The 13,299-nt window shown below is 43.9% G+C and overlaps 1 protein-coding gene across 1 annotated transcript in view; it reads left to right on the top strand.

Annotated features, from left to right (window-relative positions):
* LOC140557838 (transmembrane protein 132C-like) overlaps positions 1–13,299 on the top strand; it is a 125,068-nt gene that overhangs the window by 74,661 nt on the left and 37,108 nt on the right. The window contains exon 4 of the mRNA XM_072682631.1: positions 2,430–2,573. Coding sequence (XP_072538732.1) covers positions 2,430–2,573 — 144 coding nt within the window. The remainder of the gene's footprint in view (positions 1–2,429; positions 2,574–13,299) is intronic.

The raw sequence follows: 13,299 nt of genomic DNA, 5'->3' as shown, positions 1-13,299 counted from the left end.
CTGAGTGCTGTTAATGGGCCTCGTGGGATTGGTTCAGGTCTGTATCAGAGAGCTGAAGTCTGAGTGGATGTCACTCATCCCCGGTGTGAATAGAGCCTGGTGTTGGCCTCTACGCAGCAGAGTGAGTGATACTTGACCACGAGTGAAAAAGAAAAGCCTGGCGCAGCTTTTAACACAGTGCTCGACTGAATGGATGGTTCAGCAGTGCGGTGGGTCAAGTGCTGCCCGTGAGAGATGGAGAGGAGTGCATTAGGCTGCCTTATTTATTACTGCTGTTCGCTGGTTGTGAGGCTGATTCCTATTGATAGCAGTCAGTTTAGAGGACGGACAGGTCCCAAATATGCCCTGCTCTCTTATTTGTACTGGAAAATAATATTTATTTATGGGCTGACAGGTGACAGAAAGTATTTGGACACCTGCTTATTCATTGTTTCTTCTGAAGCAAGGTTAACATGACCATGTGGGGCCTTCCTGGATAGCCCCCAGTTCCAAGTTGGCCCCACAGATGGATGCCCACCAAAGTCGGTGATGCCACCAGGAGGGGTTAAACAGGGGTTAAACACAATTGGGGCCTAGATGGGACCCATGCAACCCAGGTGGGCTGTAACAACGGGGCCCAGTAACAACACATCTAGGTGAGCCCATGCCCACCTGGAACCCACCTAGCTAGCCCACGTTCCACCAATATGAGCCCCGTATGTTGGCTGGGTTGCTGTGAGGATTCATCCACAACTTCATCCACAAGTTCCCAGAGCACCATTCATCATTCCAGAGAACCCAGTTCTCCCACTGCTCCACAGCTCAATGCTGCTGGGGGGCTTTACACCCCTCTAGCCCACGCCTGGCATTAGGCAGCATGGTGCCGATAGGTTCATCCAGAGGGTCCTATTCTATTGGCAGTACTTTTTCTCTACAGGGACTACTAGACAAGCTGTGTGCGTGCATTTGCACATCTTTGTCAGCAATGGGTGCAACTTAAAGTAGCTGAATGCATTCATTTAAAAGGGTGTGCACAACTATTTGGACCTGTTTTGTCTGTGTGATTTATTAAATTAATGAATGAATTTAAGCTCAGTGTCAGACTGCTTCTCCAGGCCGTCCGTCTGATAAGGAAAGCGTGGCATATCTCACAGAGAAGCCCAGAATAAAGAAGACCAAAGGGAAAGTTATTGAGAGGCTCTCAGTATATGATGAATGGTAACTGTGCTGAGTTGACCGGCACACCCTTGACTTTCGTTCACTTCTGGGATGAATATTGATAGCACCGACGCCTGAATCGCAGGGAGAATTGCAATGCAGAACCAACAGAGGCTTTCTGCTAGTGAGGCTAACTACCAGTACTGTGACCACGTGAAAACACCAGCTGCTTAACACACCATGATCACTTCAGCTAAAGAAATGCACCAAGCTGGATTAAACTACTCCATCTATCAATTCATCTGTATGGACAAAAGTATTGGGACACGTCTTAATCATTGATCTCAGGTGTTCGATTCAGTCCCATTGCCACAGGTGGAAAGAATCGAGGACCTAGCCACACACATTATCTATCTGTCTGTCTGTCTGTCTGTCTGATTGTCTGTCTGTCTGCTTATCTATCTGTATGTCTGTCTGCTTGTGTGTCTGTCTATCGGTGTGTCTGTCTGTGTATCTGTCTGTGTGTCTGCTTGCGTGTCTGTCTGTCTGCTTGTCTGTCTGTTTGTCTGTCTGTCTGTCTGCTTGTTTATCTATCTGTCTGTGTCTGCTTGCGTGTCTGTTTGTCTGTCTGTCTGTCTGCTTGTCTATCTATCTGACTGTGTGTCTGCTTGTCTATCTGTCGGTTTCTATGTCTGTCTGTCAGCTTGTCTGTCTGTTTGTCTGTCTGTCTGCTTGTCTGTCTGCTTGTCTGTCTGTGTGTCTGTATATCTGTCTGTCTGTTTGTCTGTCTGTCTGCTTGTCCATCTATCTGTCTGACTGTGTGTCTGCTTGTCTGTCTGTCGGTTTCTGTGTCTGTCTGTCAGCTTGTCTGTCTGTCTGTCTGTTTGTCTATCTGTCTGTCTGCTTGTCTATCTATCTGTGTGTCTGCTTATCTGTCTGCTTGTCTATCTATCTGTGTGTCTGTCTATCTGTCTGTCTGCTTGTCTGTCTGTCTGTCTGTCTATCTGTCTGTCTGCTTGTCTGTCGATTTCTCTGTCTGTCTGTCTGCTTGTCTGTCTCTCTGCTTGTCTATCTGTCTGTCTGCTTGTCTGTCTATCTGCCTGTCTGCTTGTCTGTCTGCATTTCTGTTGGCCCATTCATCATGAGACGTTAGCAGAATGCAGTCGGTGCTTGATCGTGGAATGATTCTGTTATTAATATGAAACAACTGAGGGAAAATAATAATAATTAATAATAATAATAATAATAATAATAATTAATAGAGAAACTGATCTGATCTTTTTCCTCTGCAGGGTGAAGCTAAAGGACGGTGTTGCGTTTTTAGGGGCGAGGCCCTGTAACCCCACGCTGTGGATGGTCAGTCAGGATGTCAGGACTGAAGGTCATAAGGTCGTGACCCTGCACTGCCGGAGGAAAGAGTCGAGCTATGGACAGAGGTCAGTTTTTATTTATTTTATGATTTTCTGTCTGAAATTGATCTAGACTGAGGTTCTTCACCCTGTCAGTCGACCTGGGCCTTAAAACTCCACACATTTGATTTCCTGCTTTTCTGGGAGCGTGAAGCGTGATGGTTTCCTCTCCTAACTCGCTCTCACCCACTTTGCCACCTTTGACCAAGCTGTTCTTGTTGGCGATTGATATTCAACCGAAAATATGACTTCACTTTTTTTTCCCCAGAACGAGTCAAAGTCCAACAGAGGTCGCGATTCAAGACCATTCAATCAGTGAAGTCTTTGCCAAGTTTAAAACCATCTATTCTGCTTGGCTCCTTCCTTCCTCTTCTTCGTTGGCCTTCTGCTGCAGTAGGTCAGCGGCTCTGTGTTCCACGGTCTGGAATGAGGATTGTTTGGAAGCACTTGACGAAGCACTTGATCCACTGCGGGTTCGACTCACGTCAAGTCGAGTCAGTTCAGATCAGCTCGTGCTAACAGCTTCATATAACGGCCATTTGCAGAAAGTGGAGCGAAATCCTTCTGTTGCTGAAAGCTGAGAACCGCTCTGCAGACTGAGCTTCTTCCGAGGCAGGGAATGACTGCAACCCACCGGTTCGTAGCGCCCCCTAGCACTTGCAATGCTCCTGATTCCTTTAATACATGTGAAGCCTGACACCGCCTCTTTTAGATACACTCTAAAGAGCGCAGGGTCTCCAGCCCCACCACACCAGCTAACATCGCTTTAAGAGTGATGAGGAAGAACTGCCACTATTTCAGGATGAAATTTACCACCCCGTAACATTCATTTTATAGTGCAACTGCCTGAATAAAAAGAAAACGATTAATAAGGCTTATATATATATCAAGCAGACAGACAGATAGACAGACAGACAGACAGATAGATAGATAGATAGATAGATAGATAGATAGATAGATAGATAGATAGATAGATAGACAGAGAGACAGACAGACAGATAGATAGATAGATAGATAGATAGATAGATAGATAGATAGACAGATAGATAGATAGACAGACAGACACGCAAACAGATACAGAGACAGACAGACAGACAGATAGACAGACGCGCAAACAGATAGACAGACAGACACACAGACAGATAGATAGATAGACAGACACGCAAACAGATAGACAGACAGACAGACAGATAGATAGATAGATAGATAGATAGATAGATAGATAGACAGATAGATAGATAGATAGATAGACAGACAGACAGACAGATAGATATATAGATAGATAGACAGACACGCAAACAGATAGACAGACAGACAGACAGATAGATAGATAGATAGATAGATAGATAGATAGATAGATAGACAGACAGACAGACAGATAGATATACAGATAGATAGACAGACACGCAAACAGATAGACAGACAGACAGGCAGACAGACAGATAGATAGATAGATAGATAGATAGATAGACAGACAGACAGACAGACAGACAGACAGATAGATAGATAGATAGATAGACAGACAGACAGATAGATAGATAGATAGACAGACTGATAGAAAAGCAGACAGACAGACAGATAGACAGACAGAGGGATGGATAGAGTGACAGAGTGACGGGTCTCTGAGTGGCTCAGTCTGGGCTAATGCTGTGCCACTATGGCCAGGAGGGGCGTGAGTTCGGATCCCGGGACAGATGTGAAATGGCAGCGGTTTCACAGAAAGGCTCGGACACTTCTTCATTTCATAGCTTTTCTCTGGACACAAATGTTTGGCCCTGGTTCATCTGACGTACCTTTTCTGTAAGCAGGGCTCTTCTGACAGGACTTAATAGATTAGAAAGTTGGGAGACGTTTCATTAAAAGCCAGGGCCTCGAAATAGCTGCATCTCAGCAGCCGTCGCTGGGCAGGAGTCAAAAAAAAAAAGTGTACTCTCAGGCTACTTACATTAGCATATTTCTAGCATGCTTATATTAGCATCATCCTCTGATCTGAAGGGGAGGGAGAAAAAAACTGCCTCAGAAATAGTTTGGCCATTTTCCTGTCCGTGTTTACGAGCTCGTATTAATCTCATAAATAAGCAGATTGGTCCGTTCCCCTGGACGAGGGGGAAAAGACCCTTTCTGCAGTAATTAAGTGCGGAGTCACAGTCTTTGTGCGTCGCTGTGCTTTTAATCGCGTATTTCCACGGGTCAGGAAATAGCGTTAATGAAGCGGGCTCGGCTCTGACAGGTGTAATTTTACGCATTACAGGCAGATTGTTGGAGGTCACTAAACTGGAAAGATTAAAGCCGACGCCATAAGGCAGCTCAGCTTATGAGCACGGATACCAAACACACCAGTAAACACGGCGCTGATCCGCTAAACTCTGCGGCTATTCATCAGAACGTGAACCGAGGAAGCCCTGCTCCTTCCCTCGACCGCTGCCGTGCTCGATCCCGCTGACCCCGCTGATCCCGCTTTTGAACACGGTGGCGTTTTTTACTTTCGCTGCAGCGGAGGACCAATCTTAAATTAGCGCAACGTTAGCGGTTAGCAGCACTTTCACTTTGATATCCGACACGTTTTGTACTTTTGGAACTCAGAACTGATCTGAATGTGATTAACAATAGTTGTTATACTTGACAAAATAAATTAGCGTTAGCGATTAGCAGCACGCAACAGACCTGAATGTGGTTAAAATCTGTTGCGTTTCTTTTTTACTTTATTCATTAATAATTAATTTATTAGCATTAATTCAGTATGCCTTGTTCCAATAAATGTTTATAAAAAAATTCTAAAATTGCATTTATTTTTTACTTTATAAAAGTTGAATTAGCATTAGCGGTTAGCAGCACGCAACATACCTGAATGTAGTTAAAATCTGTTGCGTTTCTTTTCTACTTTATCAATGAAATTAGCATTAATTCAGTATGGCTTATTCCAATAAATGTTTATGAATTCATTTTTAAAATTGCGTTTCTTTTTACTTTATAAAAGTTAAATTAGCGGTTAGCAGCACTTTTTCTCTTTGATTTCCGACACATTTTATACTTTTAGGAACTCAGAACTGACCTGAATGTGATTAAAAGCTGCGTTTTTGTTATACTTGACAAAAGAAATTAGCGTTAGCGGTTAGCAGCATACAACAGACTTTGACCTGAATGTGGTAAAAATCTGTTGCATTTCTTTTTTGCTTTATTAAAGAAATTGCCATTACCTCAATATGGCTTATTCCAATAATAAAATAATAAAATAGTTTATAAAAGAATTTCTAAAATTGCATTTCTTTTTTACTTTATAAAAGTTAAATTAGCATTAGCGGTTAGCAGCACTTTTTCTCTTTAATTTCCGACACATTTTATACTTCCAGGAGCTCAGAACTGACCTGAATGTGATTAAAAGCTGTTGCGTTTCTTTTTTTACGTCATAACAGAAATTAGCATTAGCAGTTAGCAGCACTTCCTCTTTGATTTCCGACACACTTTGTGCTCTTGGAAAATCAAGACTGGCCTGAATGTGGTTCAAAGATGCTGCGTTTCTCTTATACTTTATAAAAGGAAAAGAAAAACGTGGGATGACATTTGTAAAAGACGCCCCCCTGAATTAGCATTAGCATTTAGCAGCACTGTTTATTTTACACTTGGAAACTGTCAGTGTGTGTGTGTGTGTGTGTGTGTGTGTGTGTAAGGGTAGTTGTATACAAAATGATTGTACATTAATACATATTTTCGCATTCACCAATGAGTTGTGCTCTCTCAGACTCGGGTGCTGATGGCAAAGCGGCATGGCTCGGGATCTGAACTAACTGAAATGTTTTTGGGCAGGTCGTCGCCCACCAGACCGACCCGACCCGACCCGACCCGAACCGAACCGAACTGCGTCACACCCAGAATTAAAGCGCTGCTAGATCTGTTAGCATTTAGCTGCTCTCATTAATGATGAACATTCCGGTTTTCAGGAAAATGAGCTTTTTCAAAGGTCTGCTTCTCTGGCGCTTCACCAGGAGTGAAATTAAAGGAGGTGATTGAGCTTGTCAGAGGGGCGAGCGAGATCAGTGAGTGAACGTAAAGCGTAATCCGAGGCAGGATATCGTAACTAGGGAGATAAAAGGCGCAGGCTCACAATTCAAAAGGTGTCACCGCTAAATTGGGACCGTTTCCTGACAGGTGTGTGTGTTGGGTAATTATAGCATCCCGGCAGTTTTGTCTGATTTGGCGACTCTGAAAATAAACACAGAAAAACCTCCCGTGTTTCTTCTGCTTTAGGACGCTTGGAAAAGGCTGTTTGTTATTCATGAACTCCCACACGCTCCGCACGGGGCGAGGCCTGGAAAAGCCTTCAGCAAATAGAAGCATGAGAGAGATTAGCCACACTGCTAATTGCTAGTGTTTCACAAGTGTTTGTGCTAATAGAGCAGTGCTCCCTGGGATATGTTTATCTCTGCGGTCTGGAGCCCGGAGCGGTTTTATCTTATCTTTAATCAATATTGTTTTATTGGACAAGAATTTGTTTTAAATGCTTTGAATGTTTGTTCCTGTCGAGTCCGTTTTAAAGCCTTTGTAGGCTTATTAAACCCGGACAGTACCAGAACACTTTACCAGTGATTCCGTTCAGCCCATATAAATAACAGATATTAATATCAGAAAGTTCCAGTAAAGGCTTATGGAAGTTATTCCCACAAACGTTTATGAAGGAATATTCCAATAAATTCTTATATAGGATTTGTTTAAAATAAAAGTTTAGAAAGACATTTTCCAGTAAATGTTTATGAAACAATTTTTCAATATGGCTTATTCCAATAAACTTTTATAAAAGATTTTAAAAAATAAATGTTTATAAAGAATTTTTCCAATAAATGGTTATTATTCCAATTATTTTTTATAAAGATTTTTTCCAATATTGCTTATTACCATACATTTTTATAAAGGATTTTTTTAAATAAATGTTTATAAAGAAACTTTCCAATAAATAGTAAGGAATTTTTCAGTATGGCTTATTCTAATAAGTACTTATATAGGATTTTTTTTAATAAAAGTTTAGAAAATAATTTTCCAACAAATGTTTATAAAAGAATTCTTCAATATGGCTTATTACAAAAAAATGTATAAAGGTATTTTTTAAAAATAAATGTTCATAAAGGCATTTTTCAAGAAATATTTATAAAGGATTTTTTCAATATGGCTTGTTCCAAAAAATGTTTATTAAGGAATTTTCTACCAACACTGTCCTTCAGTGAAAGGTTACCCAAAACACTCTACTTTTGAACCAGAGCAAAGTGGGACAAAAATAAATAAATATTACAAACATTAGGATGAAAATCAGTGAAGAGCGCAGACAGCATGAAGATCCAGCAGCCGTCCGGCAGAGCGTCACCCTCACCCCTCCCAGTTCACACTCAGACTGACGGGCCCGACCCACCTCTGAACCCCAAACTGAGCTGATGGTGATGTCAGAGAACAGACAAAGCCACGGCTCACCACATGACAAGTGTGTTAGTTTTTGTGTGTGTGTGTGTGTGTGTGTGTGTGTGTGTGTGTGTGTGTGCGCTTTAAACAGTCTGTCATTGATCCGAGAGCAGGAGATCAGGACTAAATAAAGCATGTGTGCTTTAATCCTCCTCCGCTGGGACGGAGCACTAATCTGTCCAGCTGGCTAACACTCGTCAGGGAGAGCCGGGAGGAGTGCAGCTGAGCTTTACTGTCTGTGATCTCCTCTCTCTTTATCTCTCTCTCTCTCTCTCTCTTTATCTCTCACTCTGTCTCTCTCTCTCTCTCTCTCTCTCTCTCTCTCTCTCTCTCTCTTTATCTCTCACTCTGTCTCTCTCTCTCTCTCTCTCTTTATCTCTCTCTCTCTCTCTCTCTTTATCTCTCTCTCTCTCTCTCTCTTTATCTCTCTCTCTCTCTCTCTTTATCTCTCTCTCTCTCTCTCTCTTTATTTCTCACTCTCTCTCTCTCTCTCTCTCTCTCTCTCTCTCACTGTAGCTTTCCTAGCCTTTAGCGCTCGCTCTCTTATACAGCTTCAAGACTACTCACTTTTAACTGCATAATTTCAAGCAGCAGTTTAGCCCCGCCCATTCAGTCTATAGCAGTTTAGCTCCACCCATTCAGACTATAGCAGTTTAGCTCCACCCATTTATTCTACAGCAGTTTAGCCCTTCCCACTTAGCCTACATCAGTTTAGCCCCGCCTATTCAGTCTACAGCAGTTTATCACCGCCCATTCAGCCTACAGCAGTTTAGCCCTGCCCATTCAGTCTACAACAGTTTCAGTCTACAGCAGCTTAGCCCCGCCCATTCAGCCTACAGCAGTTTAGCCCCACCCATTCAGTCTACAGCAGTTTAGCCCCACCCATTCCGTCTACAGCAGTTTAGCCCCACCCATTCAGCCTACAGCAGTTTAGCCTCACCCATTCAGCCTACAGCAGGTTAGCCCCGCCCTTTCAGCCTACAGCAGTTTAGCCCCACCCATTCAGCCTACAGCAGTTTAGCCCCACCCATTAATTCTACGGCAGTTTAGCCCCACCCGTTCAGTCTACAGCAGTTTAAAGGTGCACGTATTTAGCCCCGCCCATTCCGTCTACAGCACCCTTCTTTTCTTCTTTTCTTGATTTTTCTTATAGTTCCTACTCTGTTTTCCTGTGGCAGATGGAGGGATAAGTGATGTGTGTATGTGTGTGAGTGTGTGTGAGAGAGAGAGTGTGTGTGTGGGCGAACGACAGGGCAGGTCGATCCACTCTTGTTCTCTCGCTCTCTCCGATTATGACTCTCTCTCTTCTTCTTTTCACAGTGGGGGAAATTTGATTAGGCATCGCTATTACCTGTAGCACAAACCCAGCACCTGCGTTCATCAGCAGAGCGCGAGCGAGCGAGCGAGAGAGAGAGAGAGAGAGAGAGAGAGAGAGATTAATTGAAAGAGAACAGAAAGTAAAGGGTTGAGAGAAAATGTTCAGGGTAAGCCTGGGGAAAAAAAACGGATTAAAAAAGGATACAGTGAGTAAGGGCGTGCGAGAGAGAGAGAGATGAAAGGGGCAGTGGGTGTGTGTCTACATTTGTACACTCAGCAGATCTAAGTGTGTGTATTACATCTGTCAGTCTCGCATGCAGGTAATATGTGTGTGCGTTTGTGTGTGTAAGAGAGCAAACTGTGATACAACAAATGGACAAAAGTATTGGGACACCTGCTCATTCATTGTTTCTTCTGAAATCAAGGCCATCCAAAAGAGTGGATCCTGCTTTTGTTGGAGTCTCTACTGTCTCTGCTGTTCAGATAAGAAGGCTCTCTACTAGATATTGGAGGAGCATTGCTGTGAGGATCTGATTGCATTCAGCGACAAGAGCATTAGAGAGGTCAAGATGTGGGATGAATGCTCCCCTCAACTCATCCCCTTCCAAAAGTACTGGATGGAGCTCCACCATCCATCATTCCAGAGAACACAGTTCTTCCACTGCTCCACAGCTCCTCAATGCTGGGGGGCTTTATACCCCTCTAGCCTACGCCTGGCATTAGGCAGCATGGAGCCAATAGGGTCATGTTTACTGTATTTGCGTGCATTTGCACATCTGTGTTAGCAATGGGTGCAACTTAAAGTAAGTATATATATATATGTGTGTGTGTGTGTGTGTGTGTAGATCCATACACAGATCTCTCTAATCGGGAGCTCGTATTAGTCTGAACGCAGTAATGCGTAAATCTGTCGCAACACTGAGTCTGTGTCTTCGGTACTTTTGTAAAGAGCCTCAAACCTTTGAACCCTCGCTGTTACACCGAGTTTACTTCACTCTCTTTCTCCTCGAGGCTCAGCGAGGCCTGTGCTGGGAAGCCCAGCAGCATTTCCCATTCAAAATTTACCTCCTGCATCACTCAGCCAGTCTGCCGTGATCATCCGCTCTCATTAAACGGAGCAGAAACACTGCTGCAGCCCTCTGGAGCTTCATCACCATCTGTTTAATTCTTACACGTCTGGAGGTAACATCACTGTGCTATTCCGTTGGAATTACGGGTTCGGGTCTTCACCTCTGACCGTTTCTGCTTGGTTCGGCATCACGCAGCAGCCTGACCACCAGTTACGACCAGTTTAACCTTCAAGGGGATCCAACAAAGCCCAACATTCATGGATGTTTAATCTGTCTGGGCCAGAGACACGAATAGGAAGGTAAGGCACACATCAGCTGCGTTTGATCCTTTCTCTGACAGCAGGAGCCTTCGACCAATCCGAACTGAGCTCTGAATTAAAATCTCAGGGAAAAAACATAGCGCATCCAACAAGAGCGAAAACCTCCATCATTTCTACTGCATTTAAAAACACGCTAGCTCATAAAAAGCTCTGATGGATTCTACACAGTGCACCCTTCATCGTACACAAGTAAATCGTAAATGAAGGCAGATTTAGGCCCCGCCCACAAGCTTTTCTGTCCATACAGAGACAAAATTCCACGTTGACCCCACATATGGATGCCCATCAGGTCAGTGCTGGGACCATAAAAGGGTAAACATGCGCCCCATCTGGGCTGTACAGGGACTGCATACGGGGCCTAGATGCTTGTGATGACACATGTGAGATTAGGGAGGGTTGTAACTCGGCCCCAGCACAAACCCACCTGGAAACCCACCAAGCTAGCATGCGGTCCACCCTTGTGAGCTCCACATGAGCTTGTTCGCTAGGTTGGGATGTCAGAACCTCTTTCCAGACTCCTCTGCATCTCCTCCAACCTTCTTTCTGAAGGCCTCAGAGAGCTCTCTGGATCTGGCCATGATGGTGATCTTCTTCACCCCTCACTTCAACCATCAATCCAGAGCAGACCAGACTAAACGTCTGAGCTTTAAATAAGACACTAAGACTCCTCCAGAATAATCCTCTCCAACCAGGTTCTGATCATCTGCTGCTGTTCTAGAAGGTTCTAGAAGGTTCTGAGGACTCCCTGCTGTCTTCGGGGCAGCCATCTCTTCCACCTGTTTCTAGTCCCAGCTCTACTGGAGTGTGTATTTCGTCCCTCACGACCTGTTTCCCCTCTGAAATGACCGCTATAATAATCGCCAAGATCCGTCTTCATAACCCCGGCCGCTACTGCTGACTCCACACGGCGGTCAGGGCCCGGCTTTACTGACCATTTTACTGCATAATAAAGCACGACTCGCCCAGCGTCCTGTTAGCTCACGTTCTAAAAGCCCCTCCCGCTGTGATGGAGCGCTCTTTCAGACGGCCTGAGAGATCTCTTTTTTTAACACACGTCAAGTTGAAAATTCCTCTGTGAGGCCGGGGAAAAAAAACAGGCACTCTGGGTGATTGGAAATCCCTGGAGAAGGTTCACCGTAACCTTTAAAGTGGAGTCCAGGCTCGGACCTAATACATATACACACAATATATCAGCTATTTTTCTCCCGCTTGACGTGTAAAATGTGTCCGGGTGGTCCGAAAAAAATCAAAGTGGACCAGACTTTGCAACATTGGCTCCAACACAGCTGTGCCTTGTGTCCAGGGATGGTAATCTTGGCTGATAATTTGATAAATAGAGTACGCAAGGTTGATGCAGTGTGTATATAAACAAGCTGTACCACCCTGTTACCAGTGTTGCCAACTCCTCAGTCAGGAAAGTAGCTAGCGACTGTCCTAAAAGTCGCTAGATACAGCGACGAAGTGGCTAAGTTGGCAACACTGGCTGTTAAACACGGATACATACATTTTGTTTCCAGCTCTGAACGGTTGTGAGCAGGTCGGCTGAAAGCAGAACATCTGTATCAGCAATCGGAGCAAGCTGAAGTAGCTGAATGCCTTTATTAGAAAGGGGGGCGTCCACAAATATTTGAACACATTGCAATGTTAAAAGTCTACATTTCTTGAGAAACATTTGGAGGTTATTTCATTTTAAACTGCTTTTTATGATGAAGGTTATTTAAACCTTTTTTTTACAGTGCAATATGTCCAAAAGTTTGTGGACACCCCTTCTAATGAATGCATTCAGCTACTTTAGGTTGCTCTCGTTGCTGAGACAGATATATTCATACACACAGCTTATCTAGTCCCTGTACAGAAGTACTGCCAATAGAATAGGACTTTCTGGAGCAGATACAGTAAACATGAACCTATTGGCACCATGCTGCCTAATAATGCCAAGTGTGGGCTAGAGGGGTATAAAGCCCCCCAGCATTGAGGAATGATGGACGGGGGAGCTTCATCCAGTACTTTTGGGATGAGTTGGGGAGTTGGGGAGTTGGGGATGATGAAGTAGGGCACTGATCATTATCCAACACCATGACCTCACCAGCTAATGCACGTTTTGCTGAATGCAGTCAATCAAATCCTCACAGCAATGTTCCTCCAAAATCTAGTAGAAAGCCTTCTTCCCTGGACCGTAGAGGCAGTTACTAGTGAATTCTGTGATGTCTACACACACCTCAGAGACTCTTATGGCCCAGGGGGAGTCAATCTCACAGATGACGTTGCTATGGGAACGCAAGGAGATGATCAAAAGCATGTTCAACTTGAAGGTCATAAAAAGTCAATACTACAATTTACCCCAGTTCAGATTGTGCCCTGCCCTCCTAAATCTTAATAACCCTCATAACCCTCCATAACACTCCATAACCCTCCATAACACTCCATAACTCTCTATAACACTCCATAACCCTCCATAACACTCCATAACACTCCATAACCCTCCATAACCCTCCATAACACTCCATAACTCTCTATAACACTCCATAACCCTCCATAACACTCCATAACCCTCTATAACACTCCATAACACTCCATAACACTCTATAACACTCCATAACA

This window comes from Salminus brasiliensis, chromosome 6, assembly GCF_030463535.1.
Source record: "Salminus brasiliensis chromosome 6, fSalBra1.hap2, whole genome shotgun sequence".
Taxonomy (NCBI): Eukaryota; Metazoa; Chordata; class Actinopteri; order Characiformes; family Bryconidae; genus Salminus; species Salminus brasiliensis.
Note: the sequence above shows the minus strand (reverse complement) of the source record. Positions and strands in the feature narration are given on the sequence as shown.